We start from the raw sequence: 17,208 nt of genomic DNA on the forward strand, positions 1-17,208 counted from the left end.
TGAATTATAAGTGAAATAATCTGTCTGTAAACAATTGTTGGAAAAACTACTTATGTCATGCACAAAGTAGATGTCCTGACCGACTTGCCAAAACTATAGTTTGTTAACAAGAAATGTGTGGAGTGGTTGACAAACAAGTTTTAATGACACCAATCTCTCTTTTCTTTTCTTGATGTTTTTGTTATTGGGAGACATGTTAACTGCCCTTGTGCTCTTTTCCCTGTAGCTTCAGTACCAGACAGACCACCTTAAAAACGTAAAAGGCAAAGTGTCATCAATAAAGGAAAGCCCTGAAATGCTTTGTGTTAAAGAGAATAGAAAGATTTTCAGTTGGGGACTTACTTACTGCTCCATGAGTATTTAAAATATAGATATATTTCACCTTTTCTTACAGCACATTTTCACCTCTTTCTTTTCCTCCCCTTTCTTATTACCCTTAATATCCTCTTGAGCTGATAATGAGAGATTAATCATAGCCAAACTTGTGTTTCTGTATTAGGTTAATAACATTTTTAGATTTAGATCTCTGGTTTGAGCAATGTCGTTATGAAATACGGCATATGGTAACACTTTGAGCCAACAGGTTTCATGCTTTATGACTCATAATGTCATGTGTCATCTAGAAACGTCTTCTTTCTGGGGTTTTTGTCTGTTGTAGGCCTAGCTGTCTTTTTCCCTGTCTTTTTTCCATGCACAAATCACTCAACCAACCTCTCAACTGATAGAACAAAGACTCACTACTGTTTTCCTCCTCTTGCCGTTTAAAGATTCAGAACAAAGAGGACTTGGGAGGAACAGCTCTGTCAGACACCCCAGAGATGGACAGAGTTAGATGCAATCAGACAAACACTATAGAGTGACCCTGCCTGTCTTCACTCAGTCTACGCTTTGAACCCCCCCCAGATCTCAAATTTAACAAAAAAAAAACATAGAATGTTTTAATCTCTACATAATTGCAACCATTTTTCTTTCCACATTTTCAACCCCATTTTGCAGAGTTTGTGCTAATCTCAGAGTTCATTGTGCCACCAGACTCATCAGAACATTAAAATAATGAATTAACATTACACCTAAGATCTGTAATAAACTAAACCAAATATCTACCTTTCATTTGCTCAGAGGTTCCCTAGTCAGTTCATAGTGTTATATAATTTGCAGTATATTCTGTAAAAGCAAAAGCACTTAACTGCTGTTGACATGCAATGTAAATGTCACAACTGTGTTATCTACCGGCTTTATGCCGGCTGCATTCTCACTGTCTTCAGTGAGGCCATCGTCCTTGCTGCTGCTGCTGCTGTATGCGTGTGCCGTACTTGTAGTATACGTATAGTGTACTTGTAGTATACGTGTAGTGTACTTGTAGTGTACTTGTAGTATACGTGTAGTATATGTGTAGTATACGTGTAGTGTACTTGTAGTATACGTGTAGTGTACTTGTAGTATACGTGTAGAGTACTTGTAGTATACGTGTAGTGTACAGTGCGTGTGCTTTATATCTGTTATCTGTCTTGCTTTGTCTCTGTCTCTGTGTTTCTCATGGAACCCCTAGAGTAGGTCAAGGACTCGTTGTTCGGGGCACAGCCATCTCAGACCTACCGAGTGTGAAGATCGTTCGTGAGATGCAGAAGAACATCAGCTCGGTACTCGAGTTTCTATCTAGTCCCTCCCATAAAGGAGGCCCCCCATAATTTCCCAACCAACAAACCTTAAAAAACCTCTCACCCTCTCTGTCGTATGACCCCTAACTGACCTCCAATAATGCCCCCTAAAGCATCAGTGGTTATTCTCCTGTCCTTTGACTTCTGTGTGCCAAGATGAAGTCTAGCGCTTCAAAATAACTTAGCGGTACAAAAATAACTTCATTTCCATTGTCCTCCAAACTAAAGCCCTAAATAGATTCATCCCATGTTTGTTTTCTTGTTTTCTATTTGTTGGTTTCCTACCAGACAAACAAATTGCCTTGTGATTTTTCTTCTCCATTTTTTTGTTTCTATTAATATTCATCATAAAGTGTTTTTGTCTTTTAATTCTATTTCTTCAGTTTTCTTTACTGAAGTGCTGTGAGATTTTTGAAACGGTAGTCTAACTATAACCCAAACCTTTGCATGCATTTTATGGCAGCCCTCATCCGTTTACCATCTCCTTAGTTTTTATTTAAGTGGGCAATAAACCGTGTTTTTGACTGGTTGTCTCTGTGTCACTGTTTAAAGATTCAGTACAAAGAGGAGCAGCTATATCAGACCCCCCAGAGATGGACAGAGTTAAACGCAACCAGCAACACATTAGCATGGTACAGGTTTTTATACTGTGATTCTTTACCATCCATATAGTTCTACAGGGGCTTGATGATCAGGAGTATATATTAATCAATCAATTGATTCATTCATTTATTGATTCATTTATATACTCCTGTCTGTCCTGCTCCTGTTACGCAAGCCCATGTACAACTCCAAGCCCACTTTAATTCCCCTGTCCAACCCTTTTTAGTCTTACCCCAGCCCAAAACCTATATCTGTTCAAAGAAAATGTCCTAACGTAAAAATGAAGCGTACTATAAGTAGACAATGATTTAAAAATAGAATATTAAAACATGTCAAGTTCTCTGGTAACATGAAGCCACAATATGTTTAAACAATATGTTGATGGAGGAACCCCTCCCTGTGAGTACATGCATATATCTAAATAGTCTATATTATTTCAGAAGAGGTGTACGATCCAAAATTATTTTGCTGAAGTTGCTGCTGTGTCCCATGTGTTCAATCTAGCTTTATTCTTCTGCATACGCTCTTGTCCCTTGTGCTATTAACAGTTCAATGTCATTTGTAGCTACAGTGCTTCCTGTAATCTGTTCTCTGCTGTCTCTGGTTCACGGTTGCTCTCTCTGTGTGTGTTTGTCCATTGTGACATCATCTCTCTTCTGCATGGGACCATAATGCTGATCTGATGGGTAGATAAAGTACAAGGACTCGTTGTGTCGGTGCACAGCCATCTCAGACCTACCGGAGGTGAAGAGGGTTCGTGAGATGCAGAAGAACATCAGCTCGGTACTAGAGGAAACCAATACCAACACGTGTTTCTGTGTTTTTCACTGTTTAGTCCAGATTTGTGCGTGATCCTCCCTTACCGCCTTAAAATGTCTTCTCTATCGGTTCAGCCCTTGTCATCAACAATCAACCCTGATTCTAATACAACACATCATCCCTCTCCATCCTTCCTCGTTCCTTTCAATCTATCCTTCCACCTTCCGCCCTCAGTAAATCATCTTTGACTCTCCCTTCATTCTAACCTCAGCTAAAACACCCTCTTCAAAATTACTTCCTCACATTTTGAGTGTTTTTGCTTAACCTTTTTTAAAATGTGTATCTCCCCAGCAGCGTTCTTCCTTTAAGAGGTGTGCTATTTATCTCTTGTTTTAGTGTGGCAATTAACATCCTTGCCATGCTGTGGAGGCTGGGATGTTTTAATGTGTGTTGGTGTGTGTTGGATTGTGTTGTTGCAGTGTGTCTGACTGTCCCCTGGGGCTGTGCTTCTGCCCTGTAGGTGTTGTATAAGGACAGTTCTGCCAAAGGAACGCCCCAGGTGTTCACTCCAGAGATGGAGAGAGCGAAACGGAACCAAGAACAGATTAGCTCGGTACACCAGCCGTCCTCCAGGACCTGTGTGCCCCTTTAGAACCCTTTAGAACCCACGTTAACCCTCTCATCTAACTCCCTCCTGTTCTTCTTCTGGCTCTAGTTAACCTCATTAATCAGATCTACAGTAGTCATCCTCTGCTCTTATCTATTTGTATATCATGGCTAACCCTCTGCCTTGTTATTGAAACTAGTCAACTCCTCCTTTTCCCCTGGCTTCCTCCCACTCCCAACACCCCAATTAAGGATTGGAACACACCCCTCCTAACTCCATTATGAATTGGGACACGCCCTCTTAATCCACCCCCACTCTGAAGGTTTGAATCTCCCTGCTAATATCGTCTGAGGTCCCAATAATAAGCCCTTCTCAGAGTGACCCTATCTGTTGTTGTTGTTGTGCCATATTCTGTCACACACAGGTTCAGCAGATAAAGGGGGTTAACTCTGGTGCTGACGTTGTTCCTCTGCTGTCCCACAGGTGCTGTACTCTGACAGCTTCCGTAAGCAGGTGCAGGGCAAGGCTGCCTTTGTGCTGGACACACCTGAGATGAGACGCGTCAAGGAGACCCAGCGCAACATATCTGGAGTGAGTCAATGTTTTTGTAGATGTTATAATATCTCTTGATGGGTTGTAAAGAGTATTTTTCTTGTAATAACACATGCCAGACAAAATTGCTCACGTTCATAAATCCTACCCATGTAAAACCATACCACTGAAGTTGAACTATTGTCTTACCACTGAGTCCTTTATTAAAATGTAATAACAAATGCCATACCAAGTTGATTACTCATTCACGACTGATATAAAAGCATCCCACGGCTCTCTGTCCACCAGGTGAAATACCACCAGGACTTTGAGAAGAGTAAGGGCAGCTTCACTCCCACCACCTCTGACCCCGTGATGGACCGTGTGAAGAAGAACACCCAGGAGTTCAGCGACATCAACTACCGTGGCATCCAGAGACGCGTGGTGGAGATGGAGAAGAGACGCGTGGTGGAGCACGAACAGGAGACAGTCACCGGTACGCACGCCAGCACACACACGCTGTGCCAAGACCCACAAACACCAACCAACTATTCTACATCCATTTGATCTATGTTGTACCAGCCATTCTGTAAAACCTGTCTGTTCACCCTCAGATCTGCGTGTATGGCGCACCAACCCCGGCTCTGTGTTTGACTACGACCCTGCTGAGGACAACATCCAGTCCAGGAGTCTGCACATGATGTCAGGTAAGAGAGAGAAGCCTCACACCTGAACAGCATAATCCACAGGAAACTCTTTGATTTGTCATATAAACATCTATAAGCATTTATAAGTGTTATGATTTTAATAATGTATAAGCATTTATAATGGCCTATTCATTCAATATAAAGTGCAACCAATATTTTTAGGTTTTGTTGAACCCTGACCTTTGCCCTCTGTGTGACAGTCCAAGCCCAGCGTCGCAGCAAGGAGCACTCCCGCTCCACCAGCGCTATGAGTGGTGTTGGTGATGAGAAGTCTGAGGTGTCTGAGGACCCAGCCCACCATGTGTCCCTGTACAGCAATGGCTTTGCTACCTCCTCCATGGGTAGGTCAACTGTAGTGGGCCCACATCACACAATCACAACCCAGTTCAGATATCACACCACCAAACCACTTTAGACCAATTCCATAGACACTGAGTGTACAAAACATTAGGAACACCTCCCTAATATTGAGTTGCACCATCTTTTGCCTTCATAACAGCCTCAGAGGATGGACTCTACAAGGAGTCGAAAGCGTTCCACAGGGATGCTGGCCCATGTTGACTCCGATGCTTCCCGCAGTTGTGTCAAGTTCGCTAGATACCTTTGGGTGGTGGACCATTCTTAATACATACAGGGAATTGTTGAGCGTGAAAAACCCAGCAGTGTTGCAGTTTTTGACACAAACCGGTGCGCCTGGCACCTACTACCATACCCTGTACAAAGGCACTCAAATATTTTGTCTTGCCCATTCACGCTCTGAAAGGCACACACACACAATCCATGTCTCAATTGTCTCAAGTCTTAAAAATCCTTCTTTAACCTGTCTCCTCCCCTTCATCTACATTGATTGAAGTGCATTTAACATGTGACCTCAATAAGGGATCATAGCTCTCACCTTGTCAGTCTATGTCATGGAACGAGCAGGTGTTCCTAATGTTTTGTACACTGTGTGGATGGCAGACCTTTGTATTCAAGCCTTGTCAATACTTGGTACAGTCAGTGCCCTGTTCCCAGCCCGCTATAGTAGAAGTATCTATACCTAAGCCCTCATTCTAACTGTGACAGCTGACATATCTTTCCTATCTGCTCCTGCAGGTTACACACACACCAAGACTGTGGAGCTGCAGCAGAGGTCTTCCTCTGTAGCCACACAGCAGACCACTGTGTCCTCTGTCCCCTCCCACCCTTCCACCACCGGGGTGAGTACTGTACTTTGACTGTACCAGGCTCACAGGACATAGATCATTACCGTGGAAACCAGACACTGTTGACGTGACTGACTGTGAAACAGAATTAGATTGTATTGCCTCCACATTGAGAAGGGAGATGCTAGAGAAACAGGGAAGCATGTGTTGGGCAAATTTCCTTTTGGTTGGGTTGCTGTGCACTACTCACTACCATGTTCCAAAAATGTAAGCTATATCAGCCGTCATTACTAAAACATATTTTTTGTCCCGTTCAGAAAACTGTGCGTGCCATGTACGACTACTCCTCTGCCGACATGGACGAGGTCTCCTTCAAGGATGGTGATGTTATCGTAAACGTGCAGTCCATCGACGAGGGCTGGATGTACGGCACTGTGCAGCGCTCAGGCAAGACTGGCATGCTGCCGGCCAATTACGTTGAAGCAATCTAAAAGACAAGTCCCACCGACACATCCACCTCGCTACCCGATTGGCCGCCATCTACGGTTGAATCTGTCGTTTCGTAAACCTGTTATATGTGTAGATTATCGCTCAGATTAGATTTTTGTAGCTGTAGTATTAGTAGTCTATAGTGTTGATACCCGTTTCCCAAGGCCCTGTGGATGTGACATGAGAATCTGAAATGTATAAAATACCTATATTGACTACTGTAGAAGAACATTCATCCTTTTCCAAGACCTTGTCTTGAAACAATATGACGAAAAACCCATTATTTTGTAAATTGCAGACAGAACCTTATTTAATCAATGTCAGTTAAATATTTTTGAAAAGCTTTACTGAAAGTTAACTTTCACACAAAAACAGATGAGTTTACATGCGATTCAAACTTTCCTGTGATGAAAAAGTGAAGTATATGGATGATAGGAAAGTGTACCGTATGGAGAGAGTAAAGTTGTTTAATCACCTAAAACCACAAGGGGTTGATGAAGAAAAGACAGATGTGTAACCTTGAGGTATCATCCATCGAACCTAAAAACCAGGGCTCTGTTCCTGAGGATGTAACATTACGAAACGTACAGATATGATTGGCTATCAGAATGAATAGAGCGGACACGATTCCCTCTTCTTATTTCTATCAGCAGCTTTGAGTTTCACCACCCAGTTTGAGAAGCCTCTTCCCTCCTGAAGTAGCCGAAGGCTGGTCACTCATTGCATGTGTTTCGTTCCCTCTGATTACCTAGGTCTGGGGGTAAAGAAGTCAAATACCGTTGATCAGTAGATAATAAAACACCAACCTGCTGCACTACTGGGGCGTTGTGTTCTTATTTCTCTACCTTGTGGCCTCTCCACTTCAACTTACATGTATTTCCTACAACAATAGTTCAAGCCAGACACTGCTTTAGCAGCATGCGTAAAGGTACAGTGGGGCAAAAAAGTATTTAGTCAGCCACCAATTGTGCAAGTTCTCCCACTTAAAAAGATGAGGCCTGTAATTTTCATCATAGGTACACTTCAACTATGACAGACAAAATGAGAAAAAAAAAAATCCAGAAAATCACATTGTAGGATTTTTAAATGAATTAATTTGCAAACTATGGTGGAAAATAAGTATTTGGTCACCTACAAACAAGATTTCTGGCTCTCACAGACCTGTAACTTCGTCTTTAAGAGGCTCCTCTGTCCTCCACTCACAACCTGTATTAATGGCACCTATTTGAACTTGTTATCAGTATAAAAGACACCTGTCCACAACCTCAAACAGTCACACTCCACTATGGCCAAGACCAAAGAGCTGTCAAAGGACACCAGAAACAAAATTGTAGACCTGTACCAGGCTGGGAAGACTGAATCTGCAATAGGTAAGCAGCTTGGTTTGAAGAAATCAACTGTGGGAGCAATTATTAGGAAATGGAAGACATACAAGACCACTGATAATCTCCCTCGATCTGGGGCTCCACGCAAGATCTCACCCCATGGGGTCAAAATGATCACAAGAACGGTGAGCAAAAATTCCAGAACCACACAGGGGGACCTAGTGAATGACCTGCAGAGAGCTTGGACCAAAGTAACAAAGCCTACTATCAGTAACACACTAAGCCGCCAGGGACTCAAATCCTGCAGTGCCAGACGTGTCCCCCTGCTTAAGCCAGTACATGTCCAGGCCCGTTTGAAGTTTGCTAGAGAGCATTTGGATGATCCAGATTAAGATTGGGAGAATGTCATATGGTCAGATGAAACCAAAATAACTTTTTGGTAAAAACTCAACTCGTGTTCAGAGGACAAAGAATGCTGAGTGCATCCAAAAAACACCATACCTACTGTGAAGCATGGGGGTGGAAACATCATGCTTTGGGGCTGTTTTTCTGCAAAGGGACCAGGATGACGGATCCGTGTAAAGGAAATAATGACTGGGGCCATGTATTGTGAGATTGGAAGGAGGTTTTCACTCATCAGCAAGGGCATTGAAAATGAAACATGGCCGGGTCTTTCAGCATGACAATGATCCCAAGCACAACACCCAGGCAACAAAGGAGTGGCTTCGTAAGAAGCATTTCAAGGTCCTGGAGTGGCCTAGCCAGTCTCCAGATCTCAACCCCATAGAAAATCTTTGGAGGGAGTTGAAAGTCCGTGTTGCCCACAACAGTCCCAAAACATCACTGCTCTAGAGGAGAACTGCATGGAGGAATTGGCCAAAATACCAGCAAGTGTGTGAAAACCTTGAAGACTTAAAGAAAACGTTTGACCTCTGTCATTGCCAACAAAGGGTATATAACAAAGTATTGAGAAACTTGTTATTGACCAAATACTTATTTTCCACCATAATTTGCAAATAAATTCATTAAAAAAAATCCTACAATGTGATTCTCATTTTGTCTGTCATGGTGTAAGTGTACCTATGCTAATTTACAGGCCTCTCATCTTAAGTGGGAGAACTTGCACAATTGGTGGCTGACTAAATACTTTTTTGCCCCACTGTATATCCATAATAACTGGACAAGATGAAATCAAGTGAAGACAAGTCAGTTTTTTGGGGAGCTGTTTTATAGACAAATCCTACCCTGGAGGCAGGTAATGTTGTGGCCTGACTAGCCCTGACAGCCACAGTACTGGCATGAATCATGAATACAGAACAGAAATACATTGCCTTACGCTCACATTAAACTTCCCATACATCCAAAGAACAACACTGATACAGCCTCCATCTTTCAAACCTTTATTTAATAGGTACACAATGTAAAAAGTGCCATCCTCCGGACCACAATGTATGGTTAAAATATCACTTCCTGGCAAAGCCTTGGTATCGCCAATCAGAGACCATGCTTCGCTTTCACTCGTCACGACAACTCATCGCCACCACTACTTTTTAGCCTGAACTAGCATTTATAAAATTGTCTCCCTCAGCCATCAGAGAGGACAAGGAAAAAGAGTTTAAAAACACAATCCAAACAGATCCTGGTGGACTTGTGGTGTAGTACTTGGTTAACTCTTAGATCTTAAAGAGTCGGAGTGTGAGAGGGAAAACCTTGATGGGGGCTGGGGGGCCCGGGCCCCCACAAACAAATCAAGACCTCTAAGAAATCAAACACCAATGTGCCGCCCCCCCCACAGTTGTCAATAGACATCTTCAAGAGACTTCACGTGGGGCATTCCCAAAATATGTAATCCAAACCCTGGGACTGTCTAGTGTTCGGATCAGGGTCCGCTGTCCTTGTTCTGAGCCAGTAGTCTGCTCTGCAACTGCAGCACCACCGTCCTCATCATGCCTCCCAGCTGATCATGGATCAGAACCAGCTGGTCAGAGGAGCAGTGGCTCAATCCCTCCCCAGTCAGATGAGCCGCCAGAGACTCCACCTCCAACAGCAGACCACCCTCAGCAGTCTTCTGGTGGTCAGGCCTGCTCTGGTCTGGTCTCTCCTCTGGATGTTTCTCGTGCTCCTTGGACACTGGCTCATCCAACAACTCTGTGACTACAGAAGGGAACATAATATCATAGATGATTATCATGCATGGAGTTCTGTTTAGTGAGCTGAATTAGAAATACAGCAAAAAAAATGTATTTGTGATCAATTTCACAGCAACTTTCAAATATTTTTTCCTCCAAGCTTATTCTCTTAGTGCACAAATTGGCCTTTGGAAACAACACAGGTTTATTGAACTCACCCAGGACATCTCTTGGAGTCTTGTCCTCTCCCTGGTTCTGAGGAACAGTTGGCTCCTCCAGCTCAGATGTCAGCTTCTCCATCTCCTCAAAACTCTTCAGCTCATCACTACGGCCCTTCTGCTGAAGCAGTGACAAGGTGAAACGGTCCATTACAGACCAAACAGATAAACCACCTGAACTGTGCTTATCGCCACAAGAATTAACCACATATGACAATTATCATTAACTGTGTAAGCAATATCTCTTGGGTATAATCTAAAGTATGAATCTCATTTGCAGAAGGTAGGAGAAAGTCACAGGTTTTAAGTTTGGGCATAATACCTGCTGTTCATGGTATATTTTAAGTGCTTTCTTCACATTAGAAATCTTTGGGGAATGAATGGGAAGGTTCTTGATTTCACTTGGTGTGAGAGCACTGAGGTCTCCGACAGTTTTGATATTCCGGGCTCGCACAAGCTGGCCAAAGCCACGAGGCCTGAGGATAAATAATGACAGAATATGTTAAAGCAGCCATCAGCAGTAGAAGGAATAGCAACACACCCTCCTCGCTCAATGTTTGGGTAAAAAGCTGAGGGATGGGACTGGAGAAATGTAACACGCAAATTCATAAAGCTATGGATGCAAGGACTGACCATCCATGAGATCAAAATGATAGTTTTAACCATGTTTTGAGGCTATATAGTGTTTGTTTACATTTACTTTGTCTATAAATATTGGAGAAAACACACTTATATTTTGGGTTCTCATGGAGTGTGACAGTTGAACTAAGCTCATGAGGCATTTAAGTTATATTCTTCAACAATCATTGGATATATATCAGTACATTTATAAGTCCAAAATTGTATGTAGCAATGGCTGATGGCCCATTTTAATTCTAAAGAAACGCCTAAAGCTTTGGATATCTGCTACAGTTGTATGGGAACCCATGTTGGACTGTTGTTCCTTTGTTGCAACTCGCATTGTGTTTAACTTGATTTATTGTACAAGCAGTTCATTGTTTTGGGACCATAGTTCTCTCGGTTACACTGACCACATGTTGGAGGTGATCTGAGGCAGCACTGCTTCCACAGGGGTAGAACAGCGGACCAGGGCCGGGTACACGCAGTCCTTAGGGATGGGCCTCGGCTCCTGTCCCAGCTCAGAGATCTGAAACAACATTCATCAAGTTAGAAGCTAAGTAGGAATGACACTTAGGCACATGCACAACAATCATGGACAGTAAACTAATTTTTTTTAAATGGACCAAATTAGCTGTTTTGGCTACATGTACTGAATGTATGTATGCTGCAAAATGAATGTCCTTGTGGATAATAAGATCATCATCTAATCCATTAGGTTTTACGAAAAGGATTGAATTTCGGATTATGATCTAGTCTGAAAATAACTTGGGTACTTCCTATGTATCCGAGGTTACATACCAGGCATTTCTTGGAGCTCTTGTACCCCGGGCTGCGGAGATTGCGTGGACTGAGGATCAGTAATCCCTTTGTTGGTGTTGTGATATACTGCAAATAGAGCAGGGGTTAGGCTATTATAATCAAAAGGGTCTAAATGAAAAAGAGACCTCTAAAAAAAAAAGCCAAGGAAAAGTTCAGTTAATCTGTGGCCACTGAGTTAATCGTGCAGAAATCAAGTCAGAATATCACTGTCTCCCATTGATGATTTTGGCAAAAGTTGAAGTTTCACATACTTATCTTAACTAAATTGAGCATTTAATGATTTAGTGCAGAGTATTTAAAATGACATTTATTACACATCACTAGTGGATCATGTACCTTCGCCTGAGGGATGCTGCTGCTGGTAGTTTTGTTTCTTGGGGAGCTGGATCGGATGACAGGGCTGCGACGGTCAATGTCATCTGCCAGCTCCTGGTGTTGAATCGGGTCAGCAAATGATACTCGTCGAGACTGCAAAATAAAAAAAGTATGGATTAATTTATCACACTTTGTTTTCAAAACCTGCTAATGCCATCATAGATACATCAAAGATTCTCTTCAACTGAAAGCGTGTAATTTATACTGACAGTTGAACACAGATTAGACTATATGCATAAATTATTTATGATTTGTAAATCGTCATAGATTAAGTACCCCTGATCACATTACCTTGGTGAAAGGTGAAGGACTCTCCTCTTCTATTGGTCTTTTCTGTCCCTTCTTCAGGATAGAAGTGGAGGGGGAAGCCAAGGGGGACCACAACCCCCTGGTCCTGCCACTGCTGGGGCTATGGCCCACCTCCAGCCCCATCACAGCATCCTTCTGCTTGGGTGGGGAGTCTTGGCACAACATGTCTTTAGAGGTACATGGGTGATGTAGAGGCACTGGGGCTTCGTGAAGGTCAGAGGGCACAAGGGTAAAAGAGTTTAAATGAGATAGATCTAGGTCATTATTGGCCATCTGGGTTTCTTCACCCTCCTCTTCACACTCGAGGCCAGATACATTGTCAGTTTTTGCCCTCTCTTGGAGAGGAGCGATATCTTGAATGTTGTCCGCCTGAGGCTCAGTGTGGGTTTCTCTGGTTCCAGTAGAGGTGCCGTCAGCCTCTGGCTGTCCTTTGATAGATGTGTACTGCTCCTCCCGTTGCTCCTTATCTAAGGCTTTGGAACACCCTGACTGGGCTTGCCCAATAGACCTGCCAACATCTTCCAGTTGGTCCTCCTCTAGAACATTGGTAGCAGACTCTGGATGTCTGTTCTCCTCGTGTTCTCCCATCTGCTCCTCGGTCACCTCCTCACTGGAGACAGCCACAGGCTTCAGCCCATCTAAAACCTTCTCTGAGGACTCAGAGACCTGAAGACTCAGTTTCTCCTCTGTTGCCTCAGTAGGTGAAGTATCTGTGGGGAGGCCATTGGCAATGGGAGGGGTACATAGTTTGTTTAGTCCATCTTCAGAGATGGCATTTCCTTCAGTGGAAGGCGTGAGAGAGTTGGCCTGATCAGAGTCATTGAGCAGCTTTCTTTGGATCTGTGTTGGCCTGTCACACTCTAGGTCATCATGGTCACTCTCCTGAGAGGAGACTGTGTTGAAATTCGCTTTGCTTTTTGACCATTTATGTCCACGTTCCTTCTTCCGTTGAGACATACACGCATCATGGCTTTTCATATGTTCTAGATGAGGTTCTACTGAAGAGTCCGTCTGTTGAGAAGAAAGCTTAGTATTTTCACTCTCAGACTTCTCTGGCACCAAGGGGTCAACTGCCTCAACCACACCCCCCATGTCAGTCTCCCTCTGCCCCAGATCTTTCTTAGTTATCACAGGAAGACTTGAAACTAGCACTTCAGGTTTAAGGGAGTTGACAATTTTAAGGGCTTCCTCCACATCCTGTGGAATCTTGACGACTTCTAAGGCCTCACTTGATGGGTTTTGCGAGTCTGACTTTAGAGAAGTTTCAGAACTATCCATTGGGATCTCTTGGTCAGCCCCTGGCTCTGCTGATCCAACTGTAGCCAGAGGGCTTGGAACCGCTCCAGCTGACGTGGGCTTCCGGCCTTTCTGGACATCCTCCCGGGGCTCTGAAGCATCCGACTCAGAGTTCTCCACGTTGGAGCCTAGTAAGGCCTGGGAGGCACTGCACCTTTTAGTCCTTCCACTTCCTTGTGAGGATTCTGTATCTGTCACCTGTGAGTTCTCAGTCTCCATGTTAGGAGTTGGGTTAGGGCTGTTGTTGGCTTTTACCTGCTCCTTTAACATCTTGTTTCTTTTACAGGTTCTGCCCCTGGGCCTCAGCTGGCGGTCTGTTGGACTGGTGGCAGAAGGAGCGACCTGATAAGGAGTCTGGCTCTTCTCTGGTGTTGCTGCTGAATCAGTGGCCAAACGCAGGCTTCTTTTGACCTCAGACTCAGCCACTTCAATGGGAACCTTGCTTCTCCTGCTTGCTCTACCCTGCGACTGGCTGTCTGTTGGAGTGGCTGAAGGTGTAGTCTGTGAGTCAATTTGGCTGTGCAGCTCTGTACCACCTCTCCTCTTCTGCTTGCCTTTACCCTGTTCTTCTGACTTGGTGACCAATTTACTCCTCCTGCTAGATCTACCCTGTGATTGGCCATCTCCTGTTTGATCAGCAGGAGAGGGTGTGGCAATCTGAGAATCACTTTCGTGCTCAGTAGGATCCTGCTTGTCAACCTCATCGACAAAGTCAACCTCCTCCAAATCACTGAGTGGTTTGCTCTTCCAGCTTGCACTACCCTGTGACTGGCTCTCTTGTTGAGATGGTTTGGCTACATGTGAATCAATTTGGCTCTTCTTTTCCTCCACCTTCTGAGTCCTAATACTCCTTAGTTTCTGCCTGCAATCATCCTCTACTTCCACAGCCAACTTACTCCTCTGACTACATCTACTCTGTGATTGGCTATCATTATCAGAGGCAGGGGGGGTGTCCGTTTGAGAGTCACTTTGACTGAGCTCCTCCTCTGCAACACCTCTCTTTTGTTTGTCTTTGACCAGATCCTCTGATTTGCTGCTCCTTCTACTTGATACTGTGCTACTCTGTGATTGGCTGTTGATATCAGCAGCAGGTGAAGGCGTGGCCACCTGTGAATTTGATCGGCTCAACTCGCTCTCTTCCTTGTGACTTATTTTTCTCAGCTTGTCTTTTCCACGGTCCTCCACGTCAACAGCCAGCTTACTTCTCCTACTGGCTCTACCCTGTGACTGACCGTCTGCTTGACTGACAGGAGAGGGCGCAGTCTTTGGTGAATCCATTTGACACTCTGCCTCTTTGGGTTGAGACTTCCTGCGTTTGTCTTTCTCTTCCCATTCCTCTGCATCTTCTCCTGGTCTCAGTGGCCTGCTCCTCCGCCTTCCGGACCGCCTTGGTTCACCTTGGCTCAGATCGGCCTGGGAACTGGGAGAACCTTCCAGAGGACCTTGAGATTCCTCTTCTTTCTGACTGTTTTTTCCCATTACTACTTCTTCAAATGCAGGAACTAGAACTTCCTTCAGTATTTCCACCGGAGTCTGGGTGTCTGGGATGACGTCGTCCTCGTCAGTTTCACTTGTTCTTTTTTCAGCTGGTTTCTCAACCTCAGATTGCTTTTTGTCTTCTGAAGGTTCAGGTTTCTCTCCCTCATTTTTGGAAGACTGATTCTTGGAGCTTCTACATCTTGCTTGTTCAGTCTCCTGCGAGTCCTTGTCAGCCCCTGCCGGGGGTTCCGGAGAGGAAGCCGCCTGCGCCTGGCCGGCCCCTGCCGGGGGTTCCGGAGAGGAAGCCGCCTGCGCCTGGCCGGCCCCTGCCGGGGGTTCCGGAGAGGAAGCCGCCTGCGCCTGGCCGGCCCCTACCGGGGGTTCCGGAGAGGAAGCCGCCTGCGCCTGGCCGGCCCCTGCCGGGGGTTCCGGAGAGGAAGCCGCCTGCGCCTGGCCGGCCCCTGCCGGGGTTCCGGAGAGGAAGCCGCCTGCGCCTGGCCGGCCCCTGCCGGGGTTCCGGAGAGGAAGACGCCTGCGCCTGGCCGGCCCCTGCCGGGGTTCCGGAGAGGAAGCCGCCTGCGCCTGGCCGGCCCCTGCCGGGGGTTCCGGAGAGGAAGCCGCCTGCGCCTGGCCGGCCCCTGCCGGGGGTTCCGGAGAGGAAGCCGCCTGCGCCTGGCCGGCCCCTGCCGGGGGTTCCGGAGAGGAAGCCGCCTGCGCCTGGCCGGCCCCTGCCGGTGGTTCCGGAGAGGAAGCCGCCTGCGCCTGGCCGGCCCCTGCCGGTGGTTCCGGAGAGGAAGCCGCCTGCGCCTGGCCGGCCCCTGCCGGTGGTTCCGGAGAGGAAGCCGCCTGCGCCTGGCTGTTAGCGGTCCTTGTGAGGGGGCCTGTAAAAGTCACCATGCTGGCAGGACTAGCAGGCTTCCCCTCAGCATACTTCTCCAGAGTGATGAAAGACTGGCGACGACTGTTGGTTTTCTGAGGCGTCCCTGAGACCATGTCAGAGCCGCCAGAGACGTCAGGGCTGGTGTCCTCTCTGGTCTCCACGGCAGAGTCTTCCTTCAATAAAACATCCTCATTGACATCCTCCTCCATGGAAATGTCTGCAGACTCAGGAAGTAACTCATCTGCAGGCTTTTCCTCTCCCTTTGCAGATTCTGTTGTCTCGTTGGTTGGACTGATATATTCCTGAGTATCGTCAGCAACGTCCTCCCCCATTTCCATGTTTTCTTCTGGAACCTGTGAAGAAAAGAATGGAGGAGACATTTGTATTTGGGGATTTTCACTTTAATTTGAAGAAAAGGCCTGTTGGCTTTGAAGGCACCCACATGTTTTCAATCAAAAGAAAACCACTTATTGGGGCAAACAATGACATTTCAGACCTTGGGGGGGTAAATGTAACAATGAATAGCTTGTGTTGTTAATTTCTCTTTACCTCCGCTTTAACCTCAACATCGTCGGCTTGCTCAACTGCTGGAAATGTGTCCCTGTAAAAGAAATGCATGTTTTAAACATTGGGTCCCCCACGAAGCAATCATTCTTTCTTCATAGATTTGTGTTATTCAGGTTAACGGCAGCAAGTCAACAAGTACTTACAGTGATTCCTCCTGACTCTGTGTGTACTGGGTGAAGACCGTGGTATCAAGGGAAGCATCCAGGTTGTTGTACATGGCAGGAATGTCAACCCTTTCAAATAAAATCCATAAAAGCTTTGTTACTCGAAAGTGAGAAGAAGCATTTCTATAACTTCTGGTTTATTTTGTCTAAATTAAGGCTCCACGAGAAAAAGAAAAAAGTATTCAAGGGACTTTGTGGTTAAATAAAGATAACCAATTTGCTTGAAACGGACCTTTTGGTTCTCTTGACCTCTTTCTGGTGCTCGGTGAGGACTCTCTCCTTGGTCTCGGGGGGGATGAACACAAAGTCTATAGAGGCCTGCTCCTCCAGTTCCTCTCTACGAGGCGGCTTGGGAGAGCCAAAGTCGAGCTTCATCTGTTGGGGAGGGAATAGAAGTCATCTCCAATATGTAAATAAGAAAATGATATATTTCTAAACACTTCCACATTGTGGTTGCTACCATAATCCTGAATGAATCGTGAATAATGATAGAAAGTTAAGACGCACAGATATCATACCCCCAAGAC

General features: G+C 45.2%; 2 protein-coding genes across 4 annotated transcripts in view; one reads left to right on the top strand and one right to left on the bottom strand.

Moving 5' to 3' along the window:
* LOC135547595 (nebulin-like) overlaps positions 1-7,316 on the top strand; it is a 94,792-nt gene extending 87,476 nt beyond the window's left edge. Inside the window, exons 125-136 of the mRNA XM_064976739.1 lie at positions 227-329; positions 733-856; positions 1,550-1,659; positions 2,217-2,290; positions 2,952-3,044; positions 3,541-3,633; positions 4,111-4,218; positions 4,468-4,654; positions 4,773-4,865; positions 5,066-5,206; positions 5,961-6,064; positions 6,328-7,316. Coding sequence (XP_064832811.1) covers positions 227-329; positions 733-856; positions 1,550-1,659; positions 2,217-2,290; positions 2,952-3,044; positions 3,541-3,633; positions 4,111-4,218; positions 4,468-4,654; positions 4,773-4,865; positions 5,066-5,206; positions 5,961-6,064; positions 6,328-6,501 — 1,404 coding nt within the window. The 3' untranslated portion in view covers positions 6,502-7,316. The remainder of the gene's footprint in view (positions 1-226; positions 330-732; positions 857-1,549; positions 1,660-2,216; positions 2,291-2,951; positions 3,045-3,540; positions 3,634-4,110; positions 4,219-4,467; positions 4,655-4,772; positions 4,866-5,065; positions 5,207-5,960; positions 6,065-6,327) is intronic.
* A 1,892-nt stretch (positions 7,317-9,208) lies between these two features.
* The window catches only part of LOC135547596 (telomere-associated protein RIF1-like), a 29,516-nt gene continuing 21,516 nt past the window's right edge, over positions 9,209-17,208 (bottom strand). For 2 of the 3 annotated variants that reach the window (XM_064976742.1, XM_064976740.1), the window contains exons 25-34: positions 16,914-17,056; positions 16,661-16,750; positions 16,500-16,551; positions 12,278-16,303; positions 11,948-12,079; positions 11,591-11,677; positions 11,203-11,318; positions 10,494-10,647; positions 10,172-10,292; positions 9,209-9,978 (exon numbers count right to left, since the gene is read on the bottom strand). In XM_064976742.1, coding sequence (XP_064832814.1) covers positions 9,704-9,978; positions 10,172-10,292; positions 10,494-10,647; positions 11,203-11,318; positions 11,591-11,677; positions 11,948-12,079; positions 12,278-16,303; positions 16,500-16,551; positions 16,661-16,750; positions 16,914-17,056 — 5,196 coding nt within the window. In that variant the 3' untranslated portion in view covers positions 9,209-9,703. The remainder of the gene's footprint in view (positions 9,979-10,171; positions 10,293-10,493; positions 10,648-11,202; positions 11,319-11,590; positions 11,678-11,947; positions 12,080-12,277; positions 16,304-16,499; positions 16,552-16,660; positions 16,751-16,913; positions 17,057-17,208) is intronic. The other variant, XM_064976741.1, reaches the window with a different exon arrangement.

This window comes from Oncorhynchus masou, chromosome 10 (genome assembly GCF_036934945.1).
Source record: "Oncorhynchus masou masou isolate Uvic2021 chromosome 10, UVic_Omas_1.1, whole genome shotgun sequence".
Lineage (NCBI taxonomy): Eukaryota > Metazoa > Chordata > Actinopteri > Salmoniformes > Salmonidae > Oncorhynchus > Oncorhynchus masou.